This window comes from Oncorhynchus mykiss, chromosome 21, assembly GCF_057628025.1.
Source record: "Oncorhynchus mykiss isolate SJ-2025 chromosome 21, ASM5762802v1, whole genome shotgun sequence".
In the NCBI taxonomy this organism is placed as follows: domain Eukaryota; kingdom Metazoa; phylum Chordata; class Actinopteri; order Salmoniformes; family Salmonidae; genus Oncorhynchus; species Oncorhynchus mykiss.
In genome coordinates, this window is record NC_143042.1 from 16638455 (window position 1) to 16657099 (window position 18645).

At 44.8% G+C, this 18645-nt stretch overlaps 1 protein-coding gene across 2 annotated transcripts; it reads left to right on the forward strand.

Annotated features, from left to right (window-relative positions):
* The first annotated feature begins 829 nt into the window (after window positions 1–829).
* Window positions 830–18233, forward strand: LOC110500124 (inter-alpha-trypsin inhibitor heavy chain H5). Of its 2 annotated transcripts, none has more exons than XM_036957445.2 (14): window positions 830–1234; window positions 1342–1386; window positions 1978–2141; window positions 2786–2896; window positions 5215–5489; window positions 7150–7319; window positions 7735–7851; window positions 10866–11037; window positions 11249–11561; window positions 12513–13195; window positions 13349–13402; window positions 15009–15125; window positions 15241–15618; window positions 15761–18233. In XM_036957445.2, exons 1-14 carry the CDS (start codon window positions 1103–1105, stop codon window positions 16039–16041), a joined length of 3012 nt encoding a protein of 1003 aa, XP_036813340.2. In that variant the 5' UTR covers window positions 830–1102; the 3' UTR covers window positions 16042–18233. The 2 variants fall into 2 exon arrangements, with proteins under 2 accessions (XP_036813340.2, XP_036813342.2); XM_036957447.2 differs by having other exon boundaries at window positions 5218–5489.
* The last annotated feature ends 412 nt before the right edge of the window (window positions 18234–18645 follow it).

The window sequence follows — 18645 nt, forward strand, 5'->3', positions numbered from 1 at the left end:
TGTTTTTATTTGCCAGCTTTAGGCCTATGTATTTGACTTATTTGAGGATGTATAGGCCTACTGCTGCATTGGCCTGTAGGCCATCTCTGAGTCGTTCTGGCACCAGATTTTGGAGTTATCTTTTTATTTTAGTGTCTGCCACGTCCCCAGGGGCAAAATCTGGAGCGCCTCCATATCTATATCTTCCCAGGGTACACTAGTGGTTAGAGCCTTGGGCCAGTAACCGAAAGGTTGCTCGACCGAATCCCTGAGCTGACAAGGTAAAAATCTGTCTTTCTGCCCCTGAACAAGGCAGTTAAGCCACTGTTCCCCGGTAGGCCGTCATTGAAAATAAGAATTTGTTCTCAACTGACATGCCTAGTTAAATAAAGGTTAAATGTAAAAATAAAAAACGTTTTTCCTCTGTGCCAAATGTGGTGCTTCTATCACAAAGTGCCCAATTGAGTCTACATGTTCAGCTTAGCCCCACCACTAGTATACATTTCTCCATTCCTCCATATTAACACCGAAATCATACTAAATAGTGTTTTTGTCTATAAATAGTTGCGTGACAAGTCCTAAAATTTCAGAAGGATAAAAAACCTGTTTTGAAATTATGGTTTTGCTAAATTTACCACAGTTTGCCCTTTTAAGGTTAAATAATGTTGCCTTTAAATAATTCTGACTTTGTGTCATACTGCATAAGTGTACACAATTTTTATTTATAAATGCAGTTTTGAGAGTTCAAACGTGACAGTGGCACTTGGCTAAATGAATCACACTGACCTTGAAGTGATTTGTTGGGGTGGAAGTGGGGTCAACTTCAAGGCGAGTAGTGAACGAAGACTATAGATGCAATTGATGGCCTTTGGAGTGGCGTGCACATTGTAATAGCTGTGTGCCTGTGTGTGTGACCCGGGTCAGGCGCTTTTTCCCTAGCCCCCGACGCGACTAATCCAGTCGAGGGGGAAGACTGCATCTCCCTGCTGGTGGGCGTGCCGCTGCGAGTCAAGTGTCCTCAGTCATCCATCGTCTCACAAATTGGGTCATTCTGATCCGAACGACCCGCAGACTCAGTGCGCTGCACCCTGGAAAAATGCGATCATATTCGTTATTACTGTAAATGGATATGGACGTCAACATGCTGTTTTTGACTTTACTGATGTGTTACAATCCGTATGTTTTTGGACAGTTTGAGGATATTAACATTGAGGAGGATCTTTCTCCTGACTTGACCGACTTTGATTTGGATATTGTGAGTGTCATTTCAACTCTGAACTATTTCATTTGGCAACATTGATATATATTTTGAGCGCTTCATTAGAGCACTATTTAACAAATCGATTTGGTTTCCCATCTCAGTCTCCCCGTAGAGTGCCTCGCCAGGTGAAATCCATGCTTATTAAGGTAAAGATGACAAAATTGAATGTCTTGACATGTCTTCCCGTATGCATCTTTTGCGCTCTTGTGCGTCATTTGGTGTAGCCTAGGCTACTGTAGACTAAATATCAGCCACATTCATTCTCAAAGAGATCTGCATACTGTTGTTCATTGATAACAATTTAAGAATATGTCAGAAAAAGCATTTCGTGAAAGCAGAGTAGAGGGATGGGTAGTTCAGCTCTGCAGTTAATCATCCTCGAAAAGTCTCCTCGGGTGTGACACGCAGAGACCTGCCAAGCGCACTGGGCTGTACGCCAGATAAGTGGAAATCGCTGGACATCTATCCAGAAATACATTCCAAAATATTTGTAAATATCCCGCCAACGTGTTGATAAGGAGTTTAGAACGATTTCCACTGGAAATGAACGGAATAGAACAGTGGCCAATGCGCAGCATGTGTGTGTGCGTGAAAGCAGTGCTGTGCTGTCCCATCGACGAGACATGAAAAACATAAATCACTGACAGATTTAAATTAACCAAATGTATTACAAACCAATCAAACATAAGGTATAAGCAATACACGTGAACCTAACATGTTGATGTCCAACCGTGTAGGAGACCAAACCGCATATCCAGGAGCTGTCGGTGAAGACCATCATTATCTCCCGATACGCCTTCACGGCGGTGTCGTGCACCATGCTCAACCGGCACTCCGCCGCCGCCGAGGGCGTCTTCCAGTTCCTGATTCCCAAGAACGCCTATGTCTCGAACTTTACCATGTAAGCGCCAAAACGCAACAGATGCGTAATTGCGCATTGGTAGTTGTATTGTAGCCAAGATAGATGCTTCTGGGTAATAGATCATGTCATTCTGAGTCTAATGTTGTTCAGACTGTGTACACTGGTTGTAAGTGAACTACAATGGATCTTTCCCCTCTCAATTTATTTTGATGTCTTGTTTATTTTCTCAGTTTATTGTTGTGTGATTACTACTCCTCTTTGCCATTTTCTCCCTCTTCCCATGGCATGCCATTGTGGCCAGTCAATCATTGTGTGGGTTTATGAGGGCTCTGTTGCTATGGGAGAGGTTAGTGTGGGGCCTGTGACTGTTCAATAGTTCAGAGGTCATTTACTGTGTTGTGGTCACAAGCCTTCATTCATCTACATTTACTAGATTGTTCACTGGACTATGAGAGACAAGTCCAGAAGCCTCTGAAGAAGCCTGTGAATTGCAACATATGTCTTTGATATGTTTGCCTGTATACTTTTATGTATCACAGTAATATGTGCCTACCACAATGAACTGAGGGTTTTTCCAGTGATTCTTTGACAGAGTTTTGCCATGGATGGTTTACTTACTCTGGTGGTGCTTATCATCACCTCCACTCTTAACCCCTGACCTCTGACCTCTACCCTGAACACAGGATCATTGGGGGGCGTGTCTACCCCAGTGAGGTCAGGCCCAAGGAGAAGAAGGTCAAACAGGGGAAGGGCGGTGAGGCCAAACCCAAGAACAAGGAGGCAGGTGAACAGAGGTAAAGTGTGTGTGCTTGTGTGTGTGTGTGTGTGTGTGTGTGAGAGAGAATGTGTTCTTGTGTGTGTGTATGGCCAGTCACCAGTGTCTAACCTTGTCTGCCAGTACAACCTCTAGAGTCCTCTAGAGTCACTTGCTACTACTCTGCCAGTAGAAACAGGTTTATATCCCATCTAAAAAAAACTATTTTATTGAACTGTTCCTGTTAAAAAACAATATCCCACATATAAATACAGTAATCTACACACACTTAGGGTAAAAAAAATAGTTTTTAGACACAAGTGTAAACTTAATGGAGTAAGGCCATTAAATGAGCTGGTCTGATGTCATCGGCCTCCACCTTGTTTTTGGGAACAATAGAGGAGCAATAGGGGCGGCAGGGTAGCCTAGTGGTTAGAGTGTTGGACTAGTAACCGAAAGGTTACTAGTCCCTGAGTCCCTAGTCCCTGAGCTGACAAGGTACAAATCTGTCGTTCTGCCCCTGAACAGGCAGTTAACCCACTGTTCCTAGGCCGTCATTGAAAATAAGAATTTGTTCTTAACTGACTTGCCTAGTTAAATAAATTTAACTAGGTAGGCTAGTTGAGAACAAGTTCTCATTTGCAACTGTGACCTGGCCAAGATAAAGCAAAGCAGTGTGACACAGACAACAACACATGGAGTAAACAATAAACAAGCCAATAACACAATAAACAAGTAAATGGCACAGTAGAAAAAAGAAAGTCAATATACAGTGTGTGCAAAAGGCATGAGGAGGTAGGCAATAAATAGGCCATAGGAGCGAATAATTACAATTTAGCAGATTAACACAGCTGTAGGCCCGGGGTTGGAGTAGCCAGGAGGAAGGCATGGCCAGCCGTTGAGAAATGCATATTGAAACTTTAGATTATCATGGCTTTATCAGTGGTGACCGTGTTACCTAGCCTCAGTGCAGTGGACAGCTGGGATGAGGTACTCTTGTTCTTCATGGACTTTACATTGTCCCAAAACATTTTGGAGTTAGAGCTACAGGATGCGAATTTCTGCTTGAAAAAGCTAGCCTTTGCTTTCCTGACTGACTGTGTGTATTGGTTCCTGACTTCCCTGAACAGTTGCATATCGCGGGGACTATTCGATGCTATTGCAGTCCACCACTATTGCAGTCCGTCAGGACTGGAGTGAACCAAGGGCTATATCTGTTCTTAGTTCTGCATTTTTTGAGCGGGGCATGCTTATCTAAGATGGTGAGGTCAATATCCTTCCAGGATACCCGGGCCAGGTCGATTAGAAAGGCAGAAGTGTTTTAGTTCGCAGAAGTGTTTTAGGGAGCGTTTGACAGTGATGAGGTGGTCGTTTGACCGCGGTCCCATAGCGGATACAGGCAATGAGGCAGTGATCGCTGAGATCCTGATTGCGGAGGTGTATTTGGAAGGCAAGTTGGTCAGGATAATGTCTATGAGGGTGCCCATGTTTACGGATTTAGGGTTGTACCTGGTGGGTTCCTTGATGATTTGTGTGAGATTGAGGGCATCTAGCGTAGATTGTAGGACTGCCGGGGTGTTAAGCATATCCCAGTTTAGGTCACCTAACAGAACGAACACTGAAGCTAGATGGGGAGGCGATCAATTTACAAATGGTGTCCAGGGCACAGCTGGGAGCGGAGGGGGGTCGATAGCAGGCGGCAACAGTGAGAGACTTATTTCTGGAGAGGTTCATGTTTAAAATTAGAAGTTCAAACTGTTTGGGTATAGACCTGGAAAGTATGACAGAACTTTGCAGGCTATCTCTGCAGTAGATCGCAACTCCTCCCCCTTTGGCAGTTCTATCTTGACGGATTGGAGACTTGAAATGAAGAGACTGGAAATTAAGAATTATTGTCACATAAATCTGTGACCAGTCTCTGACAGAAATAAATTACATCATGCTTCTACCTGCCAGGCCATAAAATGACACTTTTAAAATGAAATCAGATTTACAAAGAGGGTATTCAAATTTCACAGAGAGGAAAGGGAAGGGGAGAGGAGAGTGATAGAAAGAGTAAAGAAGAACAGGAGGGAGAAAATAAAGGAGGGAGAGATATAGATGGGTAGAGGAATGGAAATGTTTTTTTGGTTAGTTCAGAGGCTGAGTCCCGTGAGGAGAGCTCCTGGCAGTCACTGCCCTTCCACACTGACGATGTCACTACTTGGAATGACTCATTCCCTACTCCTCCTCTTCCCCAACTATTTCTCTCCCTTTTTCTTTCCTCTATATTCTTATTTTTTTTCCCTCCATTCCTCCCCTCTCCTCTCCCCCGTCTCTCTCTCCTCCTCCCCTCTCTCCTCCTCTCTTCTCCATCAGTAGCGAACCAGAGGTGGAGGTGTTCAGGATGGGGGCCAGTATCCCAGGTCGTAACCGGGCCATGTTCATGCTGACCTATGAGGAGCTGCTCCAGCGGAGGCTGGGGAGGTATGAGCATGTGACCAGCCTGAGACCCCTGCAGCTGGTCAGCCGTCTCAGTGTGGACGTCACCATTGTGGATCACTCCACCATCACCCACCTGGAGGTGCTGCCACTGCGCAACGGCAAGAGCAACACGGCAGTAGCCAGTGGTGCCAGTGCAGCGAAGACACCTGGTACAGTTTGAGTGTGGGATGTGTTGAGTCTGTGCTTTGTCCATACTAGGTGTCCATTCTGAAAGTGTTCAGACCCTTTAACTTTCTCCACATGTTGTTACATTACAGCATTCTTAAATGGATTCAACAAATATTTTTCCTCCTCAAGCTACACACAATAACCCATAATGACAAAGCAAAAACAGGTTTTTAGAAACGTTTGCAAATGTATTGAAAGTAAAAAACAGAAATACCTTATTTACTGTACATACGTATTCAGACCCTTTGCTATGAGACTCGAAATTGAGCTCAGGTACATCCTGTTTCCATTGATCGTCCTTGAGATGTTTCTACAACTTGACTGGAGTCCACCTATGGTCAATTCAATTGATTGGACATGATTTGGAAAGGCACACACCTGTCTATATAAGGTCCCACAGTTGACAGTGCATGTCAGAGCAAAAACCAAGAAGAGCTCAGGAGTTCCTCTGTGGGGATGGGAGAATCTTCCAGAAGGACAACCATCTCTGCAGCACTCCACCAATCAGGCCTTTATGGTAGAGTGAACAGAAGGAAGCCACTCCTCAGTAAAAGGCACATAACAACCCGCTTGGACTTTGCCAAAAGGCACTTAAAGGACTCTCAGACCATGAGAAACAAGATTTTCTGGTTTGATGAAACCAAGATTGAACTCTTTGGCCTGAAAGCAAAGTGTCACGTATAGATGAAACCTGTCACTATCCCTACGGTGAAGCATGGTGGTGGAGGCATCATGTTGTGAGAGGTTTTTCAGCGGCGGGGATTGGGTGACTAGTCAAGATCGAGGGAACATGAACGGAGCAAAGTAGAGAGAGATCCTTGATGAAAACCTGCTCAGGACCTCAGACTGGGGCAAAGGTTCACCTTCCAACAGGACAACAACCCTAAGTACACAGCCAAGACAACGCAGGAGTGGCTTCGGGACAAGTCTCTGAATGTCCTTGAGTGGCCCAGCCAGAGCCCAGACTTGAACCCGATCAAACATCTCTGGAGAGACCTGAAAATAGCTGTGCAGCGACAATCTCCATCCAACCTGAGCTTGAAAGGCTCTGCAGAGAAGAATGGGAGAAACCCCCCAAATACAGGTGTGCCAAGCTTGTAGCGTCATAGCCAAGAAGACTCGAGAATACAATTGCTTCCAAAGGTGCTTCAACAAAGTACTGTGTCAAGGGTATGAATACTTATGTAAATGTGATGTTTCAGCTTTTTACAAAAAATGTCTAAAAAACTGTTGCTTTGTCATTATGAGGTATTGTGTGTAGATTGATGAGGGGGGGGGGGGGAATTGTTTTAAATAAATGCTAGAATAATGCTGTAGCGTAACAAAATGTGGAAAATGTCAAGGGGTCTGAATATTAAGCGAATGCACTGTATCTAACATTAGAAATAGTTCTGCATCGATATTGGCACCTCTGAAAATGCTTGGCCAATGCTCAAATGTTCAGATTCCAACTTCATTTATTTAACCTTCCTATGGGCAATGTTGAGCATCTCTATGTTAGTACACCCTTGCCCACAAACACACACACACACACACACACACACACACACACACACACACACACACACACACACACACACACACACACACACACACTTCCCAGCTTTATCTCACACACACTTAATGTTTCCCTCCCACCAGCCAAGCCTGCTCTTCCTGTTTCCACGGTGATCAAACAAAATAAGACGTTCTGTAGGATCACCTTCAGCCCCAACATCGTTCAGCAGGCTAAGATCACCACCAGCGGCATGCTGGGAGAGTTTGTGGTGCACTATGACGTGGAGAGAGAGCTGGGGATAGGAGACATACAGGTCAGATTTCACACACCAAAAACACACACACATCCACACACACACATCCAACACTCCCGCGATTAGTGCAAATGTGTCATGCCATGACCAGACCTGTCCAGACATGGTAGATAGAAACATGTTAAACCATTTAGCTCCGCTTCACAGTATACATGAAAACTGCATGCATTAATCAGGGATCAAACAGGACAAATGCACATCTCTCTGGTTCTCACACACACTCTCACACATCCGGGTCCCATAGCCTTCATCCACCGTCAACACATTCATTTTCCAGCACCATATCCAACCCCTCCCGGGTCACTCTACAACCACACCGTCAGTCCAGCAGCCCCGTGGACACTATGTTGGTGGGCTCTGTTTTACTGCTCATGGCTACTGAGAACTGTCTAACCTTTCTCTTGTTCTCTCTCAGGTTCTGAACGGCCATTTTGTGCACTACTTCGCCCCCAAGGATCTGCCGGTGGTGCCCAAGAACGTGGTGTTTGTGATTGACACCAGCGCCTCTATGCTGGGCACCAAGATCAGACAGGTAGCCGGTTACGGTCAAACCCTTCTCGTCACACCATTGTCCACTGCTTACTAGATAGGGTCAAGATATCTTGTTCTCTCCTTCTCCTTTTTGTTGTTGTTGTTAAACATGGTTTCCTTCTGTATACAATGATCACACACGTACAGTGCCTTGCGAAAGTATTCGGCCCCCTTGAACTTTGCGACCTTTTGCCACATTTCAGGCTTCAAACATAAAGATATACAACTGTATTTTTTTTGTGAAGAATCAACAACAAGTGGGACACAATCATGAAGTGGAACGACATGTATTGGATATTTCAAACTTTTTTAACAAATCAAAAACTGAAAAATTGGGCGTGCAAAATTATTCAGCCCCCTTAAGTTAATACTTTGTAGCGCCACCTTTTGCTGCGATTACAGCTGTAAGTCGCTTGGGGTATGTCTCTATCAGTTTTGCGCATCGAGAGACTGACATTTTTTCCCATTCCTCCTTGCAAAACAGCTCGAGCTCAGTGAGGTTGGATGGAGAGCATTTGTGAACAGCAGTTTTCAGTTCTTTCCACAGATTCTCGATTGGATTCAGGTCTGGACTTTGACTTGGCCATTCTAACACCTGGATATGTTTATTTTTGAACCATTCCATTGTAGATTTTGCTTTATGTTTTGGATCATTGTCTTGTTGGAAGACAAATCTCCGTCCCAGTCTCAGGTCTTTTGCAGACTCCATCAGGTTTTCTTCCAGAATGGTCCTGTATTTGGCTCCATCCATCTTCCCATCAATTTTAACCATCTTCCCTGTCCCTGCTGAAGAAAAGCAGGCCCAAACCATGATGCTGCCACCACCATGTTTGACAGTGGGGATGGTGTGTTCAGTGTGATGAGCTGTGTTGCTTTTACGCCAAACATAACGTTTTGCATTGTTGCCAAAAAGTTCAATTTTGGTTTCATCTGACCAGAGCACCTTCTTCCACATGTTTGGTGTGTCTCCCAGGTGGCTTGTGGCAAACTTTAAACAACACTTTTTATGGATATCTTTAAGAAATGGCTTTCTTCTTGCCACTCTTCCATAAAGGCCAGATTTGTGCAATATACGACTTATTGTTGTCCTATGGACAGAGTCTCCCACCTCAGCTGTAGATCTCTGCAGTTCATCCAGAGTGATCATGGGCCTCTTGGCTGCATCTCTGATCAGTCTTCTCCTTGTATGAGCTGAAAGTTTAGAGGGACGGCCAGGTCTTGGTAGATTTGCAGTGGTCTGATACTCCTTCCATTTCAATATTATCACTTGCACAGTGCTCATTGGGATGTTTAAAGCTTGGGAAATCTTTTTGTATCCAAATCCGGCTTTAAACTTCTTCACAACAGTATCTCGGACCTGCCTGGTGTGTTCCTTGTTCTTCATGATGCGCTCTGCGCTTTTAACGGACCTCTGAGACTATCACAGTGCAGGTGCATTTATATGGAGACTTGATTACACACAGGTGGATTGTATTTATCATCATTAGTCATTTAGGTCAACATTGGATCATTCAGAGATCCTCACTGAACCTTTGGAGAGAGTTTGCTGCACTGAAAGTAAAGGGGCTGAATAATTTTGCACGCCCAATTTTTCAGTTTTTGATTTGTTAAAAAAGTTTGAAATATCCAATAAATGTCGTTCCACTTCATGATTGTGTCCCACTTGTTGTTGATTCTTCACAAAAAAATGCAGTTTTATATCTTCATGTTTGAAGCCTGAAATGTGGCAAAAGGTCGCAAAGTTCAAGGGGGCCGAATACTTTCGCAAGGCACTGTATACTGTATAGCTTATGGGGAATCTTTGGGTTTTAATCAATTCCAGGTGGAGTCAACATTAGTTTTACTTTGGTCCTTCACATCTCTGTGATCAAGCCTTAACGATCCTGAGAGATCCCGAGTTAGTGTAGCAGCGGATGATGAATACGACCCCTAGTCCGCCCCCTCTCCAGTCTCTGGCGCAACACTCCCACACTGGTCTGGTAATATCAAAATCAGATCCTTCCTTCTGGGAGATTGCGTTATAATCCCTCTGGTATCATCTGATACTTCATCTGAGCAGCTGCTCCACTGCAGATCCAGAAACCCAAAGACTTAGAGTGGCAAAAACAGAAAAGAGAAACTGATTCATGCACACTCTGAAAAACTGGAAACATGCTCAAAGTTCACTATTGTAGTTGTATTGAATTGAATTGAATGCTATGGAGGAGAGGCGTCATTGTCTTTGGCATAATTTAAACCCTCCAGATGACACCATCGTCTGGAGTGATCCCTTCCCCTTTTCCCTCCACCCCCAGTGGACCACTCTGTAGTGAACAAGTGGGCTTTGATCTCTCCCTACAATAGAGCACTCAGTCTGTCTATGGCTCTGACCCTTGCCCCCTACAGTCTATAGGCATTTGGTAACCCATCTAACTCTATCACACCCACTCAACTACAGATTTCATATTCACTATTCATTTGGTAGGCTTTTCGTTCTGCGCAACTTCTAAACCCCAGTACAGTTGAGAAACAAGCTGTAGCATGGATACGGTAAATAGTTGTGGTGTGTGTGTGTTTACGTGCATGTGTGTGTGTGTGTGTGTGTGTGTGTGTGTGAGGGGGTGAGAGAAACCGTTTCTGAACTAAGGAACGGAATCTCACAGCTGTTTCAAAGGGCTGGGTCTTTCAATGGCAGTGTCAGGTTAAACCCAACCATTACAGAGTTGACATGACAACAATACTGCTCACAAAAACCATGACTAAAACATTACATCTAGGTCATTACCACGGTATTGGTGCTAACATAAACCATGACCATGTGTGTTATAATAGCCTTTTGTGTGACAAGGTGTCTCTTCCTGTTGGGGCAAAGTTTTCCAGACCTGTTTGGTTCTCTCGCGTGAACACAACTGAATAGAATGATTTTGCACGAAGACAAAGGTATTACAATGATGTCATTTGATTTATTGATGAAAGCAAAACAAAATGCTCTCTCTCTCTCTCTCTCTCTCACCCCTCTCCCTCCCTCTCTCTCAGACTAAGGATGCCCTGTTCACTATCCTGAGGGACCTGCGTCCAGGCGACCGGTTTAACTTTGTCAGCTTCTCCAACCGTATCAAGGTGTGGCAGCCCAACCGCCTGGTCCCCGTCACGCCTCTCAACGTCCGAGACGCCAAGAAGTTCATCTATATGCTCCAACCCACTGGAGGTGAGAGAGATAGAGACACAGCAGTGCATTCTGGGATAGAGGAAGATTAGTTATTTCACTGATACACTTGTACAAGTGTGTAGCAGCGCTCTAACCTCAAGATTTCCTGCCGCCCCTATGGAGTTCTTTCTCTTACTCAACCCCCATTTTTGAATCACTACTAACCACTATTTCCCAAGATCAATCTCTCTCTCCATCTCTCCTCTACCAGGCACTGACATCAACGGTGGCATACAGACGGGCTCCTCATTGCTAAGCGGCTATCTGAACGCCGACCCAGACGCCAACCACAACAGTGTGTCTCTCATCATCTTCCTGACAGACGGGCGGCCCACGGTGGGCGAGCTGCAGTCTCCCAGCATCCTCAGCAACGCGCGGGCGGCAGTGAAGGAGCAGTTCTGCGTGTTCACCATCGGGATGGGGAACGATGTGGACTACAGGCTTCTGGAACGCATGGCCCTGGAGAACTGTGGGATGATGAGGAGGATACATGAGGATTCAGACGCCAGCACCATGCTCAAAGGGTATGGGGGTGAGAGAGAGAGAGTGAGAATGAGAGCGAGAGAGAGAGAGAGAGAGTGAGAAAGAAAAAGAGAAAGAAAAAGCGATGTTCAGTAGACAGCTAGTACAGAGGAGAAGGCAGAGGTGGTTAGAATTGATTCATTATAATCCATTATAGTCAAATGGTATAGAGAAGGTCAGGGGGTGAGATAAAGGAATAGGAATGAGTGAAAGAATAACTAATGATACATGTACTGAGAGAAGGCTCTTCTTGAACTGCAATCTTTCAAACCAAACCAAACACACACACCCTCGGCGACAGTCTTCCTGGACACTTTTCTGAAGTGTTAGTTTAGGAGTGAGGGGAGGAATGTGTGTGACTGTGTGTTGTGAAAGGGCAGTCTGGGTATGTCTCAGGGGTTAATTGATAGCATCCTGAGATAATAACAGAGGAGAGACCTAGCTGAGTCAACACACAGTTAAAGAGGTGAGGAGGTTTACTGTGCTACGGTCCAAGGCCTGGCTGGAAAACCAACATATTACAAACACACACTGGTTGTGTCCAAAATGGCACCCCATTCCCTAATCCCTACATAGTGCACTCCTTATGACCAGGAACCACAGGGTGACATTTGGGATGCAGGCATACTCTCCGTAATACATCACTGTCCCTAACCGGATCTCTGGGGGGGGGGGGGGGGGGGGGTGAGTGTGTGTACACAGTCACACAGACATTTCAGGCCCCTAGAGCATATAAGAGAGTAGCACACACAATGTCTTGATTCTTGTGTCCATGATACAGTGAAGTAGCTGAGGTCTAGACCTCTACTGGGCGCTAGATTCTCAACATGTTATAACATGGTAACACATATTATAACATTGGACTTTACTTCTATTCCCTCTTTCACTTTTCCATATATCTCTCTCTCTCTCTCCCTCCCTCCATGTCCCTCCCTCCCTCTCTCTTCCTCTAGGTTTTATGATGAGATAGGCACTCCACTGCTCTCTGACATCAGGGTGAATTACACAGAGGACTCGGTCCAGTACGTCACCCAGCACCTCTTCACCAACTATTTCAACGGCTCAGAGATCGTCATCGCCGGCAAATTGACCAATCAAAGTGCAGACTCCCTGCACGTCCAGGTCACCGCCAGCAACAGCGACAAGAGCATCGTCCTGGAGACAGACGTGGCGTTACGACAAAGGGAGGTGGAGACGGAGAGGCACGTGAAGGAGGCGGCGGCCGGGGTGGGGTCAGGGGTTACAGGGGCGGGCACAACAGGGTCAGTGGCGGATGATTTCGTGGAGCGTGTATGGGGTTTCCTGAGTGTGAAGGAGGGGCTGAGGTCCAGGCTGAAGAGCCAGACCAGCAGGGAGAGAGAGGGACATACCCAGCAGGCGACTAACCTCTCCCTGACATTCCACTTCCTCACGCCCCTCACCTCCCTGGTGGTGGAAAAACCTCAGGTGCTGGCCGACGGAACCATGGCCGAGGATACACCCACCCCCACCCCTGTAACCACAGAGACAAATAAGAAGGCTGTTTCAGCCAATGAGCTGTCGGATGAGATGGAAGGGGAGGAAGACACAGCCCAGAGCCTGCACTTGAAGAAAGACCAGCCGGGTGGACAGAGTTCCACAGTTACCAAGACAACGGGTTAGCAGGCTTGAGGCTTTTGTTTCTGACTTAATCCGTTTGATCAAATGCTTCCTGTTATCGATGCCAATGCCAACAAATAGAAACTGAGAGGAAGTATTGGACTATTGAAAACATATGACCTGTACAAATCAAAGTCTGTTTTGTCTATAGGTAAAGTTTTGAAGAGGCCAGCCCAAAAATCCATAACCATCTCCAAAACATCAGGTTAGTGGTTCTGAGGCTCTGTTAGAGGGAGGGGGACTGGAGACAGGTACAGTAGACTCTCTCTACTCTCTGTGTGGGCCGACTTTAAGTTAGGAACCCAGTCAGACACACAGCAATCATTACAGACAGTCAAGGGGTCGGAGATGTCTATTTACTCTGAAACTACAGAATGTTTACAGGGGCTAATTGAAGTATCTGCACTGGGCCTGGGATTGGTACTGGGAAGTACTCACAAACACACACACACACACACAGTCACGGGAATACACACACATGTGTGTGCACACAAACACACACCAAACCTCACACACACTGAGACTGAGAGAGAGGTCAGTAGACTGAAGAAGATACGTGAGATGACATCAATGACCCTGTCATTACTGCTGCTCTCTCATCTCATGAATTTGCACTTAGCTCAGGTCTCACAGGCCCATTCAAAGCAGGAAACAACTAACAACCTACAGCTAACTGCCTACAACTAACAGCCTACAACTAACTGCCTACAACTAACTGCCTACAACTAACAGCCAACAGCTAACTGCCTACAACTAACAGCCTACAACTAACAGCCAACAGCTAACTGCCTACAACTAACAGCCTACAACTAACAGCCAACAGCTAACTGCCTACAACTAACAGCCTACAACTAACAGCCAACAGCTAACTGCCTACAGCTAACTGCCTACAACTAACAGCCAACAGCTAACTGCCTACAGCTAACTGCCTACAGCTAACTGCCTACAACTAACAGCCAACAGCTAACTGCCTACAGCTAACTGCCTACAACTAACAGCCAACAGCTAACTGCCTACAACTAACAGCCTACAACTAACTGCCTACAACTAACTGCCTACAACTAACAGCCAACAGCTAACTGCCTACAACTAACTGCCTACAACTAACTGCCTACAACTAACTGCCTACAACTAACAGCCAACAGCTAACTGCCTACAACTAACTGCCTACAGCTAACTGCCTACAACTAACTGCCTACAGCTAACTGCCTACAACTAACTGCCTACAACTAACTGCCTACAGCTAATTGCCTACAACTAACTGCCTACAACTAACTGCCTACAATTTACAGCCAACAGCTAACTGCCTACAACTAACTGCCTACAATTGACAGCCAACAGCTAACTGCCTACAACTAACTGCCTACAATTTACAGCCTACACTGGTATCTGGTGATATCTGATTATACATACGGTATACAGTATAGTCATTTGTGCTTCAGACCCACAGATATATACAGAAAAGTGTATTTATCAGACCTGGGTTCAAATACTATTTAATGTATTTCAACTACTATTTCCAAACAAGTATTCATATCCTCAAATACTCCCATGCATTTAACCCAGGTATTTAAAAAAAACTTTCAAATACAATTTGTTCGACTATTTGATTTTTACAAAAAATCATTCAGATACTCAAATAAAAGTACTTGTTTTGGCTGTGTATTTGAAAATGTTATACATTTCAAATACTGCAAAACACATGTATTTGAATCCAGGTATGCATAGATGTACTATCTCCTCATATTCCCTCATATTCAATACCAGTGTCTCCCTATCCCGTCTCTCTCACACCAACCCCCTTGCCACAGCGGACGGCGATCCCCACTTTGTGGTTGAGTTCCCCCTCAGTAAACTGACTGTGTGTTTCAACATCAACGGAGAGCCAGGACACATTCTCAGAATGGTATCTGACCACAAGCACTCTGGTAAGACTGTCCTCTCAATAGATTCTGACTTTATGTTTGATGTTTGGTTATGTGTTTTCATATGATTCGTGTGGTCTATTTGTGTATGTGATCGTGCGTGTGTATGTGAGTCTAGGTGTGACAGTAAACGGTAAGCTGATAGGCGCCCCGGCACCAGCGGGCAGCCACAAACAGCACAGGACATACTTCAGCACCATTACCATCGTGGTGAACCGACCCAAACGTTCCTACATCGAGGTCACCCCCAAGAAGGTCATTCTGGATGGACGTGACCGCCTGGTCCTGCCCTGCGACACCACAGTCTCCGTGGAGAGTGGCGGGCTTGCGGTGACGATAGTGGGAAAGTCCACCGTGACCGTAACCATAGGAGGAACCATTTGTTTCGTCATACTGGTGCATCAGTACAAGAACCCTGCTCCCTATCAGAGAAACCACCTGGGATTTTACATCTCCAACAGCAAAGGGCTGTCACATGACTGTCATGGACTACTGGGTAGGTATCAGAAACTACTAGTGGGATGTCGGGGAAGAGGTCTTGAGCCGACATGGAATTAGGCCCTAGTGAGGATTACCATTGGTTTGCCTATAGCTCTGTGGTTCCTTTCCATTCTGACCCTCTGTGATTCTACTTCCAGGTCAGTTTCTGTATGAGGAAGTGGGACTCGCAGAGCTTCCTAGCAATGTCATGAGAACAGGAGACAACAGCACGTCTGCACGGTCACCCATCCTGAAGGTCAAAGGGCGTTCAGTGCCGGTGGTCCAGAAGACCCGGCGTATCTACAGCGGACGTCAGAGCGTGGACTGCTGGTTCGCCAGGAACAACGCAGCCAAGCTGATCGACGGACAGTATGAAGATTATGTGGTGTCACACCTATTCGACACAGGCGATTGGCCCCACGGAAGTAACGGAGCCTGAGACAGGGGCCAATAAGGAGCCAGCAATGAACTTGTCCCGCGCACACAGAAACTATAACCCCAGGTACAGCTATAGTAGCCAACATGCTCTTGTCATACCCTCTGATGCTAAACCTCTAAATCAGCTTTCTTTTTGACCCACATACTCACACTCCAAACACTACTCAACTACCCATAGTCACATAGAGGACTCATCTTTCGATCTGTGCCAAATACAGTTGGAGTCGGAAGTTTACATACACTAATGTTGGAGTCATTAAAACTCGTTTTTCAACCACTCCACAAATTTCTTGTTAACAAACTACAGTTTTGGCAAGTTGGTTGGGACATCTACTTTGTGCATGACACAAGTCATTTTTCCAACAATTGTTTACAGACAGATTATTTCACTTAAAATTCACTGTATCTCAATTCCAGTGGGTCAGAGGTTTACATACACTAAGTTGACTGTGCCTTTAAACAGCTTGGAAAATTCCAGAAAATGATGTCATGGCTTTAGAAGCTTGATAGGCTAATTGACATAATTTGAGTCAATTGGAGGTGTACCTGTGGATGTATTTCAAGGCCTACCATCAATCTCAGTGCCTCTTTGCTTGACATCAGGCAAAATCAAAAGAAATCAGCCAAGACTTCAGATAAAAAAGTCTGGTTCATCCTTGGGAGCAATTTCCCAACGCCTGAAGGTACCACGTTCATCTGTACAAACAATAGTACGCAAGTATAAACACCATGGAACCACGCAGCCGTCATACATCTCAGGAAGGTGATGCGTTCTGTCTCCTAAAGATGAACGTACTTTGGTGCGAAAAATGCAAATCAATCCCAGAACAACAACAAAGGACCTTGTGAAGATGCTAGAGGAAACCGGTACAAAAGTATCTATATCCACAGTAAAACGAGTCCTATATCGACATAACCTAAAGGCCGCTCAGCAAGGAAGAAGCCACTGCTCCAAAACCGCCATAAAAAAGCCAGACTACAGTTTGCAACTGCACATGGGGACAAAGGTCGTACTTTTTGGAGAAATGTCCTCTGGTCTGATGAAACAAAAATAGAACTGTTTGGCCATAATAACCATCGTTATGTTTGGAGGAGAAAGGGGAGGCTTGCAAGCCAAAGTTAAAGATTGGTTGCAAATGGGTCTTCCAAATGGACAATGACCCCAAGCATACTTACAAAGTTGTGGCAAAAAAACAACAACAAAAAAGTCAAGGTATTGGAGTGGCCATCACAAAGCCCTGACCTCAATACTATAGAAAATTTGTGGGCAGAACTGAAAAGGCGTGCGCGAACAAGGAGGCCTATAAAACTGACTCAGTTACACCAGCTCTGTCAGGAGGAATGGGCCAAAATTCACCCAACTTATTGTGGGAAGCTTGTGGAAGGCTACCTGAAATTTTTAATCAAGTTCAACAATTTAAAGGCAATGCTACCAAATACTAATTAAGTGTATGTAAACTTATGACCCACTGGGAATGTGATGAAAGAAATGAAAGCTGAAATAAATCATTCTCTCTACTATTATTATGTCATTTCACATTCTTAAAATAAAGTGGTGATCCTAACTGACCTAAGACAGGGAATTTTTTACTAGGATTAAATGTCAGGAATTGTGAAAAACTGAGTTTAAATGTATTTGGCTAAGGTGTATGTAAACTTCCGACTTCAACTATAGTGTCTGTGACATCATGGGCAGTGCCATTGAGGCTATCTCCATTTTAAAGTAGTCAATTTTCTTCTTCACAATTGGCTGATCCCTCCTAATGACCCAGTAGGACATGACTCCAACTGGGTCACCAGGAGGAATCAGTTAACGAAGTTGGAAGTCCCACCCAGTTGACTTCATTAAATAGGTGGATGCCCTCAATAGCACAGCCCATTCTAACACAGCCTTTTGGCTACTAGAGGCCTCTATCATTTTCTATGCTACTAACCCATCCACCCATCCCCCTCCAACCATGTCTTTCAATCCAATTCCTGTTGCCTACTTCCTGTAGTTTTTTCCTCAGGGGTATCTGCACTGAATAACCAACCATCAATATTCTTGAATATATTTTTTTACTATTTTTAATATAAATGTAATAAGGACATTGTTTGACGTGTATCGTTTTATACTGTCATTTTGTACATGTAAATATAACCTTTATTGAACCGGATGAACTTTTTGTGTGTAAAGGAAGTAAAACATAAAAACAATATTTATTTGTAAAGATCAACTTTTTTCTGAACAGCTCTAGATTGTGAGAACACTTGAAGCATAATACTAACATTACCAAGTAAACAGTTCTATGAAAGTAACTAACAGTTAACACAAACATTTAGTATAAGTATGTGCTGTATGTGGCCCAAGCAGGAATCACACCCAAAACTAGTACTGTGCTCCATCCTACTGAGTTAATCCCATCAGGGCTTTAAAGGCAATGTCCTCATGTTCTTAGAGCTCATATTCACGGTAAACGCTGCTCAATCGGAATTGCGTTTAACAGCCGCATTGTCTACAAATCGTATTGGGACTGAACCCAGGCCTTAGTCATTGCAGGAAGGCAGGCTCTTTGCATGCTAGGTTTAGGTGCTCACTGGGAGAGCAAACATGTAAACCTGATCA